The sequence below is a fragment of the Budorcas taxicolor genome, chromosome 13, assembly GCF_023091745.1.
Source record: "Budorcas taxicolor isolate Tak-1 chromosome 13, Takin1.1, whole genome shotgun sequence".
Lineage (NCBI taxonomy): Eukaryota > Metazoa > Chordata > Mammalia > Artiodactyla > Bovidae > Budorcas > Budorcas taxicolor.
Window position 1 is genome coordinate 11,127,766 of NC_068922.1, and position 20,839 is coordinate 11,148,604.

Below are 20,839 nucleotides of genomic sequence, written 5' to 3' on the forward strand. Positions count from 1 at the left end.
TACAAGGAAAAGAAAAATCTAAATCTCTTAAATGTATTCAAAGAATAAGAGAAGATAGTGTATGCATGAGATAACAGGGTCGGGTGTGTGTGTGTGTGTTTGGAGATGAAAGTATAAAATGAAAAACCAATAGAATAGTTGCAAGAAATAAGTTGAAAAAATAATACAGGAAGTTGAACAAAAGATTGAAAGGAGACACGTGGTCAGAGCCACCTTAAGAGGTTGAGCATCTCAATGCCAAAGGAGTTTCAGAAAAAGAATACAGGCTGGCAACTTTCATTTTTAATTATGAAAAATCACCCAGAACTGAATTATGAGTTTCCAGGTTGAAATGCTCAGAAAAGTATATGACGACAGACCTCCAGCGAGCCCACTGTGGTGCAGTTTCAGGAACACCAGAGATGGGAGATTCTACAGGAAGAGCATTACCTGTGTGCAAATGTCCAGGAGTGGAAACGTCTTCAGGTTATGCGACTCCACGCCGAGGAGCTGCACCTTGAAACCCAGGGAAAGCAATATCCAGCCTCGCATCCCAAACCCTACCAAAGGACCAGTAGAATAAAGGCGCTTTTACGTGTAAAAATGTCATCCACCATGCTGCCTTCCTCGGGAAGCTGCAGGAAGGCTGAATCCCAGCAAAGTAAAGGGCCAGTCAGGATGAGGAGGACCTTCCCCAGCAAACAGCAAGCCTGACCCAGGACAGGGGAGTCCTGGGCAGAATATTTCTGTAGAGGGCAGAGTGTGGGCTTGAGTTGGTATTGCATACAGAGTAATCCAGATTTGCTTTCCTGGAGTCTGGGTGAGGTCCGCTTTCTTTGATGCACACAACAGTGTGGAAGAGAATTAATACCCCAAAGTGGGAACTCATTTGAGACGGAGGGAGGGAGCAGGCAGCCACTGGGGCCTGGTTGTCCAGTATTTGCATTGACCTTATCCAGAAAGCAACTTCAATGTTTATGAGCCTGGTAGACACACTTGGGACACCAAGTGTCACCTTGTTCAGCTCTCCCGACAAACCTGAGGGAGCAGATGATGAGGCAGGCTTTAGGGTGATTGATCAGTAGCACATAGCATAGTGCTCAGGTTGAAACCAGTGTGATCTCCAAACCCATGGTGTTTCCACCACCAGCACGTCAACGGTTGGAACTAGAGCTCTTCCGAAAACCCAGATCTGTCAGAAACAAAGCATAGAAGGCTTTCAGATGTTCTCAGCCATGGCATTCTTCAAACCAAATTTTACTCACAATAAATATAGCTACCATAATTAGAACTCAGGGTAGCAGCTAGAATTCCTTCTAAGCTCTCCCCTGGGAAGCCCCCAAGCTGAGCAGCTTCTAAGGGTTCTGGGAACAGACCGGAGACACTGCAGCCACATGTAGCCCAGGGAGCGCTGGACCTCTTGGAGTTAGAGCAACTCTGGCGCCCGCCTGATCTCAGTTTTCTCAGACTGAAGATTCCATGCATGTTTTGTAATTAGTACCTTCGGCTCTCTGCCCAGATATGTGAAGAAACAGTCCGGTACAGATAAACAAGTTCATGGTGATGGAATTCATGAGAAAGGGCCCCCTGGGTAGTGCCTGGGACTTGAGCAGGACCCAAAGATTCTGCTGATTGCAACCAGTCCCTGCACAACCTGCACTATTCTAGGCTGCTTTTGTTTCAGTTTGTTTATATAATAGTCACCGAGCAATCCTCCTGGAGCCAGCTAGGGTCACAGCGACCCCTGGAGTGGGGGAGGGGGTTGTAGAACCACAAAGCCGCACAGTTGGTGAGTGTGCCATTCCAAGCCACTCCTGCTCTGTCTCAGGCTGTTAGCAGAGCTTATGCTGTTCTGTCAGCTGTAAGGCAGATCACCATTCAAATTTACTCCTCCTTCCCTGCTTCTCTGTGATTAGCAACACTTCTACTACCAAATCGTTCTGGTGGGACTGCTTCGGTGACAAGCAATGGAAACTGAGTCTGTAATAAGGAAAGAAGACGCACTGGAAGAATGTTGGGGGCTCGGAGGATCACAGGCATTTGGAGGATTGGGTTAGGAAGGCTGGGAGGAACCGAGGCAGCCGGGAGAGCTAAGACGTCGGCAGCGTGACCACCACGTGGTGCTTCCGAAGCATTGCCGGGCGCTGCTCCGTCAGTTCTGTCGTGTTTGCTCGTGCCATACTCGCTGCTTCTCACCGGGAGAGGGCATCCGATGGGCCTCACGTGGGTCTGGGTCTGCACCCTGGTGGGGGCCAGGAAAGGGGATATCAGCCTCTCTGCATGTGGGCGGGAGGTCTCCAGCATCATTGCAGGTCACTTTGCCAACAATGGTGCATTTAATCAAAGCTTTTTCCAGTCGTCATGTGCAGATGTGAGAGTCAAACCATAAAGAAGGCTGAGCCCTGAAGAATTGATGCTTTCAAACTGTGGTATTGGAGAAGACTCTTGAGAGTCCCTTGGACTGCAAGGAGATCAAACCAGTCCATCCTAAAGGAAATCAACCCTGATTATTCATTGGAAGGACTGTTGCTGAAGCTCCAATACTTTGACCACCTGATGAGAAGAGCTGACTCATTGGAAAAGACCCTGATGCTGGGAAAGATTGAGGGCAGGAGGAGGGGACAACAGAGGATGAGATGGTTGGATGGCATCACCGACTCAATGGACATGGGTTTGAGCAAACTGGGAGATAGTGAAGGACAGGGAGGCCTGGCGTGCTGCAGCCCATGGTTTCACAAAGAGTTGGACACGAGAGCCACTGAGCAACAATGACAAATTGGAGAAGACAGAGCGCCACATCCCAGGTTACTCAGGACCAGAGAAGTAGAATGGGTGGGTTCATGGATGGGACCCTAGGGGAGAAAAGTGTGAACCACAACTCCTTCATGCTTGTAGCACTGTATGTTTATAAATTCTGTGAAAATGTCACATGTTGAGTTCCTGATTTGTTCCTGACAGTGTGAGGTGTTGGGGATGCTTTGATTTGAATTGAGCTGGTTTCTTTGCCTTCAAGACTTACGGGAAAACCAACAAGTAAACCCAAGATTCCCAGCTACGTTCTTGAAATTCTGAGGCCAGAATTGAAGCAGATTTGGTCAGTTGGAAGCATGTAACCACCCTTAAATATGCCCTTTTGGTCCCTGTTCTCTTACTTCCTAACATCTAGAAGAGAGTTTATCAAGAGGAAATTCTTATTTACTGATCAAGTCAAAGTAAAAAAGATGATGGGCAGTTTTCTTTGTGACAAATGTTGTGTAGGACAGGAAATGAGAGCAGGGAAAAATATGAATTATGTAGGTTCATAGCCAGCTGACAGAATCATCTGTAGAGCTCACAGACCCTTTTGAGTCCTGTGTGCTTTCTCCACTAAAAATAAAAAGATGGACTCTTCCTAGTGCCTGGCAGGTCCTGACCCCTATCATTCTCCTCACTCATCCATCCAACACTCCTTGGCATTTACAGAGTACCGAGGATGGAAAGACAGATGCTGGCCCTGGGCAGTACCGAGGTAGAATCTCCCAAGACGGTTCCCCTGATTCCTTCCCTCCTCTTTTGTCAGCCCACCACATCTCCGAGAAGCTGGGTGGCCCAGTGACTTGCTTTGACCAATGAAATGAAACAGATGTGCCCATAAGATGTGGCAGTCCCCACCCTTAAGGGGCCTGCCTGGCAGTTTCTTCTTTCACCTGGAAGTGGTCTGGCTGTCCCAAGGCCACCATCTGTGAAGAAGCCCCAGCTAGCTACATGGAGCGTTCATGCAAGGGAGCTCTAGGGCCCCAGACAAGGGAGGTCTTCTCAGACCTCCTAGCTCAGCCCAGCAACTAACAGAACAGAGACAAGTTGACGACGTGCAGAGCAGACCTGCCTGGCTGAGCCCAGTCAGCCCCCAAGGGCAGCAAACAGTAGTGGTCTGGAGCTGCTGCTGGGGAGGCCCGACGCGTGGTGACAGGTCGAAGGAAGCGACATCACATCAGGTCCACCTGCAGGACCCTCCCCCGTTGGCTGAGTCGAGGCTTCCGGGTCGGATGGGAAGTGGTGGTTTTGGAGAACTCACAGTTGGCCTGCAGGTGGGCACAGGTGTGAGGGAGTAGGAAGGAGTCCTGATGCAACAGAAAAAGTGCACCAGAGACCCCACGTGCCACTCATTTGCCCTTCCAGGTAGGTTGTTATGGTCTCCATGACGACGCCTCATTTCTAGGCACCTTGTGTCCTCCCAGGCCAGCCCTCTGGGATCAGCCACTATCTGCATATAGAAATGGGGGACATGTAGAACTTGAGATGCTTGGAGGTGTTGGAGAAGGATGGGAAGGTGGGTGCTGAGTGTCCCCAGGTTACCTCCTTTTGACTCTGCCTGAGAACCAGCTCTCAGAACATTTTACCTTATTTTGATTAGGAATATTTTAATTAATCTATTTTTTTATTTTATATAGATTGTGAAGAATTATAGACTTTGAGAATTTATTAAAGGGATGATTTTAAATGAGCTACAGAAATCATAGGCACCCATAGGGTCTTAGCCTGAGATACACTGTGTGATCATTCATTCAGTTGTGTCCGACTCTTTGTGACCCCATGGACTGTAGCCTGCCAGGCTCCTCTGTCCATGGGATTTCCTAGGCAGGAATACTGGAGTGGGTTGCCATTTCCTTCTCCAATGGAATCTTTTAGTTTGTTGATCTAGCATCTGTTAATGACCTTCAGGGCAATGCATCAGTCTCTGAGAGAATTCAAAGATGAACACATAGTTCTTTCCAAGATGTTCACTGCTTGATGGATGCATTCTGGGGCCTTGGTATGTTTTGGCATCATAGAGGTTGTTTAAACCTTCCCCTAGAAGGACTGTACCACCTGGTAAAAGAATTCATTTTATCCCTTGGACTGGGAAAAAAAAAAAAAAAAGAAAGAAAGCCCTGATTGACTGAGTGATTGATCTGTCCCTACCCAAGCCCTCTTGGTCCTTTTAGACCTCGACTCCACCCAGCCCTGCTTGCTGCTATGTCTAGATCTAATTTTTGACATACAATTCACCCAGCTTGAACTTGGTTGGTGCTTGTTGGACAGCAGACTTCGTGCTGGACCTGAGCAAGGTGATTCCACAGCATCACATCACTCACTCTCCCCAAGATGATGTGAACTTGAACCATAAATCCACGAGCTAGCCCTGTGACCCAGCCCTCTTCCATCCCATAGAAACCTTTCAAATCCCTGGCTCCACTGAACATGTGCCTTTTTGTTGATGTTGTTCCTGTTAAATAAGTTTTAAAAATAACAAGGGTCATACACTTAAAAATTCTTGTGAAGAACAAACTGGATCCAGTTATTAATAAACTCCAGAAACTTAGGGACAAACAGCTGTAGAGAGAAGCAAAAAAGTGTAGATAACCAGTGTATGTAAGGATAACTGGATAACCAAGTGTACATAAGGCTCAGCGAGTGTTAGCAGTGTTTCCTGCTCGTTGAAAGAGACAGTGAATATGGTACCTCTCTGAAATCCCCAACACCAACTATTTAGAATTCCTACCCTTTCTTCCTTCACTCTTTTTCTAAAATTAATTAATTTATTTTAATTGGAGGCTAATTACTTTACAATATTGTAGTGGGTTTTGCCATACATTGACCTGAATCAGCCTTGGGTGTACATGTGTTCCCCATCCTGAAACCCACCTCCCGCCTCGCTCCCCATCCCATCTCTCAGGGTCATCCCAGTGCACTGGCGCTGCTGAAGGCATCTAAATTCATGACCTAAGTCACAGGAGAGAACACTGAGAGCCCAGCAGCAGGTGAACTGGGTGCTCTGCCTCCAGTCCACCTCCCCTCCCAGCTACACTGGCCTTGTGATGGGGTGGCTGACACCTGGTTTACAGTCCCGCCCTGTACCTGCCCCTACCCCAACTCTGAGACTCTGCATGAGTAAATGGGCAAGTCACTTCTCTAGGTGTCGGCTTTCCCATCTCTAAAATGAAGAGCTGGGACAAGGCCCATGATCTTATAAACAAACATAAACATCAAAGAAGGAAAGAAAGCAACCCAGGGACAGCGTGTGCAGCAGAGAGGCACGTGCTTCTCACGTGCAAACACTACCGGAAACTCTCCAAAGCCACAGTCTGATTCGGAGGCAGGCAAGACTTTTTCTTCCTTTCAGAGAGAAAAGCTGACCTCAGTCATGTGGGACTCTGCATTCCTGATCTCCTTTTTTTCTTTGTGGTACATTTCTCGTCAGTGATTCTTTCAGTACAATCTTTTTTTTTTTTTTTAATTGAAAATAGACATTTTATATTGTTTGTACAAGGAATAGTTTCAAAATACAAATCTTATAATATGTAGATATAAAAGACAAGGATATAAATATAAATGCACATCTATAGAGAAACATCACCAAGTTAAGTTTTCTTTCTGAATCCTTAAATCTAGAGGACCGACTAGGCACAGTCTCTCTCTGCTCCCTTTCCATGCACGCAGAGCACCTGGTCGAGAGAAGGTTTTACAAGCTGAAATGCTGGTGTCATCCTGGTTAACACTTCCCAATCCAGGAGAAGTCTTGTAGTTCACTTGGAGCCTCAGGTATGTTTCTTCTCTGTAACCTGCAGGTCAGGCTGAGGAATGGGATGGAATCGAGTGGACAAGCTGTCCTGAATAAATGTCATGATGAAATAAAAGCCCTGATTGGAAGCCCTGAGGCCTTCTCTCCCTCCTGGGTAACTGTTGACGGCTGGGACTTTGGGAACTGGGCCTTACGCCCAGGGCGGGCAGGCAAGGCAGGCAGACAGCGGGCATCTGTCCTGAGCCCAGAGAACCCACCAGTAAGGGCGATGCTTGAGCTGGGCCGTCGGTAAAATGACGGCCAGATGTTTCCTCACCCTGGGGGTCTTTCCCCTGGGGCCAGCGCCCCAAGTCTTCCCTAGGTCCTCTCTGGCTGGGGAAGAGCTGGGCCTTCACTGCGGCCGCTGCTGGCCTCGGCGTCCCCAGAGCCTCCTAGGCCGTACAGGTGGATTTCCGTGTCCCCCCCTCTGGCATCTGGCCCCATGGTCATCGGCACACTCTCCATGCTCTCCATCTCAACACCGGGTGTCTGCTGGGCTCGCCTGGAAAACAGGATAATTGACAGAGGAGAGATTGTGTCAACAAACAGTTCCTTTCGGACACTCTGACGGAGAGCACCCGGACTGCCTCCACTCACAGGTGGCCTTTAGATCTTATTTTGCATTTCACCCCTTTGTCCACCAAGTTTTACCAGCACTGTGGGGGCAGCTCCCCCCGCCTTGCCAGCCCCCTGCCAAAAGGCAGTGGTTCCAGTGCCAGGTGCCATGGGAGGAGTGAGTGACCAGGAGCCTGGCCAAGCCAGCACTGACAGTCCTGATAAAAGTGATGTAAAGGTTATAAAGCTCACTCAGTCATGTCCGACGCTCTGCGACCCCATGGCTGTAGCCCCATGTCCATGGGGTGCCACTGTCCATTGGATTTTCCAGGCAAGGGTACTGGAGTGGGTTGCCATTTCCTTCTCCAGGGGATCTTCCCAACCCAGGGATTGAACCCAGGTCTCCCACATTGTACACAGAGACGTTACCATCTGAGCCACCAGGGAAGCCCGGACATTTATTTAGTGAGTGTTAAATAAACAAATATATTAATCAGTTCTTGAGAAGCCAGTAGGGGATGCAGAGAATCTTAATCCCATGCCTCCCCACCTGTCACTGGATGTGTGTTTTAGGTCCTGAGTATGCAGACCTGTGGGTTGCACAGTCTGCCTCCTGAGAAGCAGCAATTTTCAAGACACTGCAGAGTCAATACCTGAGAGCCTTGGAGTGAGGCCTAAACTATAAATCAGAGCTCTAGGCCAGTTTACAAAGCCAATTTTCTAAAACCCAATTTGTTGAATCGCTAATCTACCTAATAACCCATTTGCAAATTAATCAGCTTATGGAAAGAATCAGCTCACCACACGGCCAAGCAGCAGTGTTTATCATGTTTACCAGTTCTTAAAGATACATTCATGACTGTTACCATAAGTACAGTCAGTGAATATTGATGTACTCCTTTTAGGAGCATATTTATTGGTCATATTTATCAAATTTACAAATTCTTTTTAAGAATATATTTTTAATGTCTTCTTTAAAAATATCGTGTATTTATTCTTTTTTAATATCATCAATGAATATATTCTATCTCCTAAGAATAATTCTAAATACATTTTATGTAGAAATTATTTAACTGTAATGATATTCTTAAAATCCTTTTAAAAGTAATTTTCTATTTTGCAAATATTTTAGCATTTAGGGGGATTTTTTGATGAATTTTCAAGTAAAATATCAGCTTTCTTTTCTTGATTTCTAGACTATGAAGTTTATGGCATTTCTTTTTGGTTAGGGTGATATTAATAGCTTTTGAAGATGTGTGTGAATATTTTGATAGCTGTTTTATATTTTGGCTTTGCAGTGCCATTTCATGGAATATCCATTTTGTCAAAGTTAGGCTTGAAGAGTGGTATAATCTTTTATTGATATAATATTTAGGAAGAAATTTTTGTGACTAGTAATTAAAAGTTTAGTTTCAACACACCTGATATGTCTGGAACAGCCATATGACTATGGAATGGTAAAATACTGGCTACCAGCTGATGGAAGTACAGAGTCAAGGCTAATATGCTATATGAGGCTTTTATAAAGAAATAGTAAAAATGCCTAAAGATTAGAAAAATAAAAGCTGAAATGTCAGCAAGTGAAAGAAACAGTCTTGCTGAAATATAGAATTTCTAGTATTAGAAATCCCAAGGCCAACACGTATGAGCCTATTTATGGGGACGTGTGTCCATCTTTAACAAGTACATTCAAGAGGAACAATCCGTAACTATATCATACAAACCGCACGTCCATCAAATCAATTACTTGGCACATTCTTTCCTTCTGAATTGGCTTTTGGTGAATTGGCCCCATGCCGTCCATTGATTTCTGGCTGCCTGGATTCTGACCAGTGACCTGCAGGCTGCCTTTGGACAGTGAAGGGAACGGCCTGATTCAGTGACCACTTGGCCTGGATGCTCCTTTTGCCCAGCACAGAGTAGGTGGGAGCACCCACATCTCCAGCCAGGAAAGGGTCTTCCTTGGCAAGGGCAGACCTAGGTCATCAGATGCAACCCTGCTCTTGGGGGAGGAAGCATCTTGTCCAGCGTGGGTCTCCTGTGCTACTCACCTTGACATCAGGCAACGTACCAGAAGAAACACCAGGCACACTGCAAAGACAACAGCGACAGGTATGGAGACAGCTGCTGGAAAGAGAGCAGAATGAGTCGGCACCCTGCTCAAAGTCCCAGCGTTCCTGAGCCTGAAAATTCTGTACAGTTTACGCTTCTGCAGAGAGATCTAGATGCCTTCCCAACCAGCTCACAGTTACTAACAGATCCTAAGATCCACGCTGTTCTGCCTGTTCTACATCAGGGCAGAGAGGACACTCCTTTCCTGCCAACACAGCCACAGTGGTTGTTTGGGAGTTGTTAGGGAGGGTGGGACCTTCATGTGGAAGCAAGAGGGCTGGGGCCAGGAGCAGGTGAAACAGTACTATTTTTAAAACACTTGTATCAATCAGAAGCTCCCAGCAGATTTGGCCAGTTTGCCTTAATATTGTGAAATCTCCCTGCAAAAATCACCAACGTGCCCTGCGTCTAAGATGACAATCTGGGGCTTCCCTGGTGACTCAGTGGTAAAGAATTCACTTGCCAATGCCGGAGACATGGGTTCGATCCTTGGTCTGGAAACATCCCACTTGCTGTGGAGCACCTGGGCCCAAGTACCCCAACTACTGAGCCTGTGCTCTAGAGCCCAGGAGCCACAACGGCTGAGGCCCATGCGCTCCCTAGAGCCCGCACTCCACGAGAAAGAAAGCCACTGCAACGAGAAGCCTGAGCACTGCAACTAGAGAAAGGTCCACACGGTAATAAAGACCCATCGCAGCCAAAAATAAGCTTTAAACGATTTAAGGTGACAGCTGAGCAGCTGCAGACCCAGGAGTCTCACTGTGGCTCAGGAGGCATATTGATCACCTGGAGCCTTGAGCTTTTCAGACCTGCGCCTAGACAGACAGCCACAACCGAGTGTGCAAGGACTTGGCCTTAAACTACTCGAACTGTCATCAAAAACAGCTAGAGACAAGAGGAGGGAACATACCCACATTTCTGCAGGATAGGAGAGGAAACGGGCAATGTGTAACGGAAGCTTCAGAGAAGACCATTCCTTTTGACTCTAATTTCACTTCTAGAAATGTATTCTAAGAAAATGGGAAATGCATACACAGGAGTAGTCACTAAAGCATTGTTTAAAATAATTTTTAAAATGTTTATCTAAATCTCTTATCAGTAAACAGTTAAATGAAATGTGGCATACCCATACAATGGAGTAGTATTCAGCTTTTCAAAACTTTGAAATCTACATTTGTTAACACAGAAAGATGTCTACAAAGTCTTAAGTGAAAAAGCTGGTTGAGATAAAAATGAATAAAAGAATTTCCAGTAAGCCATGTATGTGTCCATATACACAAAATAGGCTTGAAGAATATATGCCAAGTATTAAGTAATTCTTTGGGCTTGTAGATAACTTTATTTTCTTTTTTAAAAAGTTTGCATTCCCCCCACCCCCGGATCTTTTTGCAATGATGCTCTAATCAGAAGAGACACTAAAGTTACAAAAACAAGACTACTTTTATTTACCTAAGTAAATAAAACTTAGAAAAGCTATTCCAAAAGAAGTAAGAGAAAACATGAGAAATTAGTGAACGTTGTTCTGAGCTTCTAGATTAAACATTAATCATCATCATGACTAAAAGACAAATTTCTTAGCAGAGATGTTGTACCCCAGTAAACGATTCCTTCACATTGACTAATCAGGTTGGCATGCATTTACTGTTCACAGAGAGATTTATTGGAAAAGGAGAGCTGATGTTAATTCTAGTTCCACTTTCACAACGCTGCTTCCTGTTTCTAACTGAGAATAGAGGCTGCAGACTCAGGCTCAAGGGCAAAGAGGGGTCCTGAGCCAATGCTATGACAAAGCAATTTGAATTCAGCCCCTGGAACTCAGACACTTGATTCCTTCCCTAGTTGTTTCCAGGCAAATGTAGTAAAGAAACTGAAAGAAGAATCACCAAATTTAGTAAAGAGATTGAAACCAGAATCGCCAAAACAATGCATTAATGCATCGGCTGTCATGTTTTCCACCCTTTTATGTTTCCTAGCAGGCTGCGTGGGTTGGAGAAAAAGGAAAAGAGATTTGATGAGACAGAGAAGGAAGGAGGATTAGCTTGAGAGAGGAAGGAGAAGCTGGATTATTGCACAGGAGGCCAGAAGGCAGCAGCCTCTGCCTTGCCTTCAGCCTACGGTGATGTTGGGTCTGCAGTGGAGAAGATGGCTGAGGTGGCCAGTGGACCATGTTCAGTGTGGGTGAAGGAGTCCTCTGTAACCACAGTGAGGTACCACCTCATGCCAGTCAGAATGGCCACCATCAACAAGTTGACAGATAATACTAATTTGAAAAGATATGTGTACCCCAGTGTTCATAGCAGCGCTATTTTCCAAGTCAAGACATGGAAACACCCCAAATGTCCGTGAACAGATGCATGGATAAAGAGGTGGTATTTATGTACAATGTAACATTGCTCAGCCATACAAAAGAATGAAATTCTATCATTTGCAGCAGTGTGGATGGGCCTAGAGTATATTATGCTTAGTGAAATAGGTCAGAGAAAGAGAAATACTGTATGATATCACTTATATGTGGAATCTAACAAATAATACAAATGAATGCATATGTAAAACAGGACCAGACACAGAGAAAACAAACTTGTGGTTACCAAAGGAAAGAGGGAAGAGAGGGGCAAATCAGAGATAGGGGATTAGCAGATAAAAGCCACCATACATAAAATCAATGAGCAATAAAGATGCACTGTACAGCAGAAGGACTTACAATTATCTTGTAATAACATGAATGGAGTATAATCTACAAAAATGCTGCACACCTGAAACTATCATATTGCTGTAAATCAACTATATTTCAGTTTTTAAAAAGTGTTCTCTGTGCATATCCAGGGAATCGTCATTTCTTGGCAGTACCTGCAAACTAGCTCAGTCAGACGGTAGGGTATCTGACATGCTGTGTGCCTGCATTTGCTGAAGGCATTTATGAAATGAGAATGTCAACACCTTAGTCCCTGGCAATGGTTTCTCTTTTGTGTCTTCCTGTACTGAGCACATAGGAAGTGCTGGGTTCAGAGTGGGTAATCGATAAATACTTAATTGATGGAATTAAACCATTAACCTTCTGCAAGCTAAAGAACTGGAAAAGGTCAGTTTTCATTCCAATCCCAAAGAAGGGCAATGCCAAAGAATGTTCAAACTACAGCACAATTGCACTCATTTCACATGCTAGCAAGGTAATGCTCAAAATCCTACAAGCTAGGCTTCAATAGTGCCTAAATCGAGAACTTCCAGATGTACAAGCTGGATTTAGAAAAGGCAGAGGAACCAGAGATCAAATTGCCAGCATCCGTTGGATCATAGAAAAAGCAAGAGAATTCCAGAACAACATCTGCTTTATTGACTACGCTAAAGCCTTTGACCGTGTGGATCACAACAAACTGAAAAATTCTTAAAGAGATGGGAATACCAGACCACCTGACCTGCCTCCTGAGAAATCTGTATGCAGGTCAAGAAGCAACAGTTAGAACCAGACATGGAACAACAGACTGGTTCCAAATAGGTAAAGGAGTATGTCAAGGCTGTATATTGTCACCCTGCTTATTTAACTTATATGCAGAGTACATCATGTGAAATGCTGGGCTGGATGAAGCACAAGTTGTATTTAAGATTGCCAGGAGAAATATCAATAACCTCAGATATGCAGATGGCACCACCCTTATGGCAGAAAGTGAAGAGGAGGAGAGTGAAGAATCTGGCTTAAAATTCAACATTCAAAAAACTAAGATCATGGCATCTGGTCCCATCATTTCATGGCAAATAGATGGGGAAACAATGGAAACAGTGACAGACTTTATTTTCTTGGGCCTGAAAATTATTGTGGATGGTGACTGCAGCTATGCAATTAAAAAGCACTGCTCCTTGGAAGAAAAGCTGTGACCAACCTAGGCAGCATATTGAAAAGCAGAGCCATCACTTTGCCAACAAAGGTCCATCTAGTCAAAGCTATGGTTTTTCCAGTAGTCATGTATGGATATGAGAATTGGGCCACAAAGAAAGCTGAGTGCTGAAGAATTGATGCTTTTGAACTGTGGTGTTGGAGAAGACTCCTGAGAGTCCCTTAGACTGCAAGGAGATCCAACCAGTCAACCGTAAAGGAAATCAACCCTGAATATTCATTGGAAGAATTGATGCTGAAGCTGAAGCTCCAGTACTTTGGCCACCTGATGAGAAGAGTCGACTCATTGGAAGAGACCCTGATGCTGGGAAAGGTTGAAGGTGGGAGGAGAAAGGGATGACAGAGGATGAGATGGTTGGGTGGCATCACTGACTCAATGGACATGAATTTGAGCAATCTCTGGGAGATAGTGAAGGAGAGGGAAGCTTGGCATGCTGCAGTCCATGGGGTCACAAAGAGCTGGACACAACCGAACGACTGAACTGCAGCTGAAGGACATGTAAAGTGCCATTTGCTTTTTAATGAGAAACCTGCATGTTGTTGCAGCTTAGGACCACATCTGGCACAAGACAGGAGCTCGATTTGTATCATTTGAACAGGCGAACGTTATGATACAGAGGTAGCCCCTTTAAAGGCTGAGCATGTAAACTGCAGCAGGTGTACTTCTGCTCTGAAAGATGGAGGTATATACAGTCTGAAAAATGAACCCTTCCCCTCGGGTGCACTAAACGGACATGGCAGTGTAAATGCTGTCGTAGCTGACATTCTATCCTTTCACTTCACAACCAGGAATCTTCAAAAACAGCCTAGGTAAGGGGCAGAGACAGACACTGGAATAATCAAATAAGGTTACTGATTACAAAACAAGGCTGCCAAGTGAGCGCATAGATATAGAAGATAGTGAAATGAGGACCATTTCCCTCAACATGTATTAAAATGTTAGAGCCCTCAAACTCCAATGAGTATTTGCTCACTCACTTATGGAACATTTACTATTTACCATTTCGTTGCGCTCAAAGAGCCACTTTTAAAAGTTGTGAAAGGGACTTCCCTGGCAGTCCAGGGGTCAAGACTTCCCCTTCCAATACAAGGTGCGCAGGTTCAATCACTGGTCGGGGAGCTAAGACCCCACATCCCTCGGGGCCAAAAACATAAAACAGAAGCAATATTGTAACACGTTCAATGAAGACTGTAGAAATGGCCCACATAAAAAAAACCTTTAACCACATAAAGGTTGTGATAATCGTCTATATGATTCATTTTTTCAGAGCTATACTGGCAATACCAGTGGACTGATTGAAACATTACATTAATATCTACTGAGCAACTGCTATGGGAAAACATTACTTATATCATCTTCCAAAGATGATCAATCAGTGGCTTATTCTTGCAGAAACAGGAGCCCCTACCAATACCCAAGGTGTCAGGAGCACCTCTTGTACCTGGCGGGACACACTCCTAGGTCCCAGGTGGCTGGGATTGTGTGTGACAGGCATACTTCGGAGAAACTGCTCATCACTAAGTGTTTCTAGACACCTAGCAGGGTTTTAGTTTTCATTCCAATCTTCTTAGCCGATGAAAATTAAATGGATCTCATTTTCAGGTCTTTGCTGACTAGGCCTGTCTTATGTTAGTGTTTACATTAAGCAGTCTGGAAGAAAGAAATCTTATTCATGCCACATAAAAGATTTAAAGTGTTTTTTTAAATCTCTGTATTTCCACAGTTCTTTGAGCAGAGCTATCTTTGCCTATTGTAGGTATTCAGTTAATGTTTATTATCTGGCATTTTAGAATAAGGGAGAGAATTTTTGATATTTTAATCCAGTGAAAGTCATGAACTGGAAAGAAATACAGATTAGATCTCATAATAAAATAATTTGGAAATCCACATTGGGAAAAAATTGGCCCTCAAATTTTGTAGGTTTTTTCTTTCGGATATACTTGCACAAGGGCTTCCCAGCCGGCTCAGTGGTGAAGAATCCACCTGCCCCTGCAGGAGATGCAAGAGACTGGGAGGTTCCGTCCCTGGGTCGGGAAGATCCCGGGGAGAAGGGGACGGCAACCCACACCAGCATTCTCTCCTGGGAAATCTCCTGGACAGAGGAGCCTGGCAGGCTATTGTCCATGGAGTCACAAGAGTCAGACATGACTTAGTAACTAAACCAGCACCGCCACCAAACTTGCACGTGTGTGAAGCGATACAAGCTTTTCCAATTAGTCCTCCTTTGGTACATAGCCCAAGAATGTAAGGAACTCCAAGGCCCAGTAGGAGTGGCAAATCCATATAATAGAACATCCTGAGCTGTTGGAAAGAATGAGGTGGTTTTTTCATCTATTGATGTGAAAAAATTTCCAAGACATACCATTAGGTAAAGACAAGGTGCAGAATAGTGAAAATAATATACCTAACTGTATCGTGTATCTTCTACATGCTATTTACAGATTGAGTCTCTCTGAAGGATATCCTGAAATCTAGTAGCAGGAGTTCCTGCCTGCCTGCAAGGGGACTTTCAGTCAGAGACGGGCTTTTTACCTTACAGCCTTTTATAACTTTTAATTGTTAAGCCCTGGGCAAATAGTAACAGTTTAAGAAAATGACTAAAAAAATGTAAAAGTCTGTAGAAAAATTAATGTAATATGTGACACAAGGAGAAAAATTTGGTCATCTCTCTTACTTATTGGCCACCTCTTAAATGATAAACATACTTTTGTTTCAACGTCGTTGTCATTAAACACCACAGTTTTTCCATGAAGACACTCTCCAGAGAGCCTTTTAAAAATATCTTGCATTGGCATATGTTTCGATCGTTCTTAAAACCATTCTAATCAACTAAATGCAAAAATGACCAAAGCCACTTGGTTTTTTCCCAGAACACACTTGATGCAGATAAAATATAACTACAAAAACTTGAATCATTCTCTAGCCAGGAAACTTGTGAATAGAAATTAGAAATTAATTTTTGCCTGCATTGAAATTATAGTTTTCTTTCCTCACTGAAAGCTTGCATTTCTCCCCGCTTCTGTTTCCTTGCATTCCTCCCTGCGTCTGTTTCCTTGCATTTCTTGCATTTCTCCCTGCTTCTGTTTCCTTGCAGCATTTCTTGCATTTCTCCCTGCTTCTGTTTCCTTGCATTTCTTGCATTCCTCCCTGCGTCTGTTTCCTTGCATTTCTTGCATTTCTCCCTGCTTCTGTTTCCTTGCATTTCTCCCTGCTTTTGTTTCCTCCCCTCTCCTTTTTTCTCTCTCTCTTCCCTTCCTCTTAGTCTTCCATTCTTGCAAGCACTTTTCCATTTTCCTCCTTATACTCTCTGGGACTTTCTCTCCCAGTCTTAAAGTCATATGTCTTCTGTAAAGATGCCTTTTATACCAAGAACATGAACTCCTTGCTGTTGAGTGTATAGTGCTAACTCCCTATGAAAGATAAGTGTGGCTCATGGCAGAACATCATTTAATGATGTTAATTGGTTTTCCAGTGGGTCCTGAATGACAGTCTAGCCCCCACTTAGTAGGCCTGAACAGCTGCACAAGGGTGCCCTGTGGTGCACTGACCCTGGCTTCTGTACCAATCGCCTGACAGTGAGAACTTACCAACATTAAGATAAATAGCCAACCTAGAATTCTGCACACACTGTAAACAGCACAGTCAAGTAACTCATCTACACAGAGACACTTCTGAGAGTGAAAGGGGCAGCTGTTGGTGACCACACTGGAACAGCAGGCGTAAGTCAGGACCGTCCAGCACCCTGGCGCTGAGGTCCCCTGAACATAGACACCACCACTTGATGCAGATAAAACATAACTACAAAGGACCAAGGAAATACTCACCGGTCACAACACTGGGATTATGCTGATATGCACCTGCAGGGAAGAGATTACAGCTCAGTTATTGCCACAGTCCTGAAGGCACTAATTTCTCTAAGCAGGAGAACTCCGGGACAGTTTGGCTCTCATCTTAAAGCCCTGAGAAATTCACAACCAGCAAAATCAGACTCACTTTAGCACAGAACCAGGATCACTTGTTTCCATGCAGAGCCATGCTTAGGAATCAGAGGCGCATTTACAGAACATGCAGATTACCCAGAGAGCGTGCCCCTATCCCTCCACCGTGATTCCAGATGGCAGAAAGCGTCCTCTCTATCCCTCCACCGTGAGTCCAGATGGCAGAAAGCGTCCTCTGTCCTCTCATGTCAGGAGAAGGCAGATCTTAATCAGATTTGCAGCAAAGCCTCTGCCATGCAACCTTTAGTGTGGGCAGAGACAGTCCCCTTCCCTCTGAAGCAGGGTGGAGCACGGGGCAGAGGCTGGAGCGAGAAGGCTGTGGCAGAGAGCAGGAGGCAGAGGGCCACGCGGTCACCCTGCCTGTGGGTTGGATGGTGTGGCGTGATCGGCCTACTCTGGTTCTGCACCCGCGTCACAGAAACAGCCCCCGGGAGCTGCGCTCTCCTCCAGCAGGCAAAGCCAGCACTAACCGGGCATGTCCTGCAAGGCCGGGTGTGTGTGTTCCGGAGCCTTGGCTGCTGTCTGAGCCGGGACGTAGGTGGTCTCCTCACTGACTACCCCTGTGGTTCCCACAGGAGGACCTGTGGACGGCAGCCTGGAGCCTGGTCCAGTAGCTGGCCTTGTGGCCACTTTGGTGTCTGACTTGGAAGTAAGATCTGGCTCTGCAGGGGAGTGCAAGACACGGACAATGAAAACATTGAGAACAGTGTCTTTTCTCAGCTCCAGAAGAGAGTGGATCAACACCTTCTCCCGTGAGCCCACCCCAGCCAGCCCTCTCCTGGCAAACTCCTCCACAGCTCTGGGGGAAGACCCCTTGAGTGGGTAACATCTTCGTCGGTTCTGAATGGCCAAGAGGCTTTTGCGGACACTAGTGGATTTATGACTATTTATCATGGGCCACATAAGCTAACAATCTCAAAGATTTGAGTAGAATCAGGCACTGGAGAAGTGGTTACCAGGAGACCCAGCTCAGACAAACGAGTGGAATTGGAGATTTCCCTGGTTATCCATTGGATAAGTATACACCTGCCAATGCAGCAAACAGGGGGTTCGATCCCTGGTCTGGAAAGATCCCTCATGCTGTGGAGCAACGAAGCCAATGCACCTCAACCGCTGAGCCCGTGCTCCAGAGCCCACCGGCCTCAACCGCTGAGCCCGTGCTCCGGAGCCCACCGGCCTCAACCGCTGAGCCCGTGCTCTGCAACAAGAGAAGCCACGGCAGTGAGAAGCCTGAGCCTGCAGCTAGAGAGTAGCCCCCGCCCACCACAGCTAGATAGAGCCCTCACACAGCAATGAAGAACCAGTGCACCCAAGAAGGGAATGAATAAAATTAGTTAAAAAAAGTGGAACTGTACTTGCCAAAGACATCAGGATGCTAATTTTAGTTTACTTTTTACATACTTGCACAAAACTTTTGAAATGAGGGGAACCTGGGATTCAGCCCATCCGACCTTTCGAGAGTGGACCTGAGGGATGCGTCCTGGCTCGGCGCCCATCTCTGGGAGGAGGCTGAGCCACCTGCCTTGTGCTGAGGTCCTTGATCTCCCGTCCCGCACTGGCCAGCAGCTGCCACAACCTGTAGGCTGCAGTGGCACAACCCTGCTGTTCTGTTTCCATGGTGAGTGGGTCTTCCAGGGTGGTAATACAGTCCTGATGAGCCCAGCCCTGGAGGCGAAGCTGTGATCGCACATCCCGGGCTATCTGGTCCCCTGTTAGGGCCTCTGCCCCACGCTCTCCCAGCCACGTGCGCCGGAGGAGTCAGCGTGCCCTTTCACCCTCTGTCAGCACCTCGTAGGGTCTAGGTGCTCTGCACACCATGCTCCCCCTGACCCGGAGCAGGCCTGTGAGGTGCCCCTGGTCACAGCACCCACCCTGGAGGTTACACTCACACCTGAGATTTCCCTGCATGGCTGCAATCTGCCAAGTGCTTGGGGCATGAAGGCCAGGCCGAGAGAGGTCCCTTGAGCCAGGTGTGACTCAGGTCAAAGAGGTTGTGGACACCCCAGCCTCTTCTTCCTGTTTGTCATCGGCTCAGTAACTGGAAGGAAACCCTTGCTCCACCCCTCCACTTTCCCTTCAGCGATGGTTCTCAGCCATGGCCCCCTGAGGGTCCCAGGAGAGCTTCTGGAGCTCCAGTAACCGGTGCTCCCCAGACCACCCAGAGTTCCAGGAGGTCTCAGTGAGCATCCTCAGTTAAGAACTGGCTCTCGAAGGAGGCAGCCCGAGAAGCACTGTCAGCCACTGTGGGATGGCCGCGCCTGGAGGGAAAGGAGGGGACGGGGCCAGGAGAAGCCCGGCACTGGGGCTTGCCTGATGGCTCAGTGGTAAGGAAGCCACCTGCCGACGCAGGAGACACAGGTTTGATCCCCGGCCCAGGAAGCTCCCACATGCTGCAGGGCAACTAAACCTAGATGCCACAACTAGTGAGCCAGCGCACTAGAGCCCTCGAGCCACAACTCCTGATCCACGAGCTGCAACTTCTGAAGCCTGGGCGCCTAGAGCCTGTGCTTCCACAGCAAGAGAAGCCACAGCAATGAGAAACCCATGCACCGCAACTCAACCCTTGCTCACCGCAGCCTAAGCATCAACAAATACCCAGCACAGCCAAAACAAATAAATAAAAACCTCACACTGGGTAATGGGCCACAGAGAATCAGGAGTCAAGAGAGGGTGTCAGAAGACACAGGGCAAGTCTTCCCAGGATATTTTGCATTCAAGAGCTCAGATTTTCTTAACAGTGCAGAGGAAACTAGGGTAGAGTTTGCCTAAGACTTGGTCAAAATGCAGAACCCTGGCAGCTTTGTGCAAGCGTGTGTACCAAAACAATCACAGGTAGGGTTGTTGGGAGATGGTGTGCTTGGGTCTCTCCCAGTTCTGCACGTCTTGCCAGTGGAGGCGCCATCTTTTCAAGGATGCTTAGATGGCCTTGGCAGGTGGAGATAGTATCTCCCCCCAGAGCACAGGGCAGATGTGTTCACACCAACAGTAAAACATCAGGTTCCTGCTCAGGCTCCCTCCTCTCCAGGGATGTCCGCCACCCACACGGGCACCTGCTTAGGCCTGCTTAAGGCACGTGTGGATGAGGGACTTGATGAGACCGGCCAGTGGCCTGCTGCCTGCAGTGCCAGGCAAGAGAGTCCTCCGTCTCTGATCCAGGAGGGTTGGGTTTTCTGCCAGTGCCCATGAGGCCTAAGAAGGCTGATATGCAAGGTGGGCAGAACCTCAGCCCCCATCCCCCCTATTCTCGAAGCTACGCATCTACCACGAAGTGTGATCTGGCCTAGTAAGAGTGGATTTTAAACCATTATGAAGCGCGCACCCGTGAAGCCTGGTTGTCCGGCAACTTTGGCTTAAAAGAGAAAATGAAGTTAATGTCAGTTCTTATCCTTGACGTGAATAAGGGGTGTTTGCGGCGGAACCCTGGCAGTGGTTCACGGATCTGCAGGCTCTCTGTGGACCTGAGGGCAGCCGAGGATGGGAATCCTGAAAGAGTCTGCGGCATTCCTACCTTTTCCGGAGGGGGTGGGGCTCTCTGGCTCTGGGGTCAACCCTGTCGGCGCTGCTGTGGAGGGTGGCCTTTGGTGACTCAGGGAGGGGTCTCCTAGAGAGAGGATAACCACACGGCATTTATGATCCCAAGGGTGGAACCTGGGGTGGCTTCAGAACTGGATGTAGATAAAAGAATAATAATAATAAATGTATACTTTAAATAAATAATACGTTTA

At 46.5% G+C, this 20,839-nt stretch overlaps 1 protein-coding gene across 3 annotated transcripts in view; it reads right to left on the bottom strand.

Moving 5' to 3' along the window:
- Window positions 1–6,273: 6,273 nt before the first annotated feature.
- IL15RA (interleukin 15 receptor subunit alpha) overlaps window positions 6,274–20,839 on the bottom strand; it is a 36,080-nt gene continuing 21,514 nt past the window's right edge. Inside the window, exons 3-7 of one of the 3 annotated variants that reach the window (XM_052650873.1) lie at window positions 20,623–20,715; window positions 17,585–17,776; window positions 16,941–16,973; window positions 9,166–9,238; window positions 6,276–7,061 (exon numbers count right to left, since the gene is read on the bottom strand). In XM_052650873.1, the coding sequence (XP_052506833.1) occupies window positions 6,878–7,061; window positions 9,166–9,238; window positions 16,941–16,973; window positions 17,585–17,776; window positions 20,623–20,715 (575 nt within the window). In that variant the 3' untranslated portion in view covers window positions 6,276–6,877. Of the gene's footprint in view, window positions 7,062–9,165; window positions 9,242–16,940; window positions 16,974–17,584; window positions 17,777–20,622; window positions 20,716–20,839 lie in introns of all 3 variants that reach the window. The other 2 variants (XM_052650872.1, XM_052650874.1) reach the window with 2 other exon arrangements.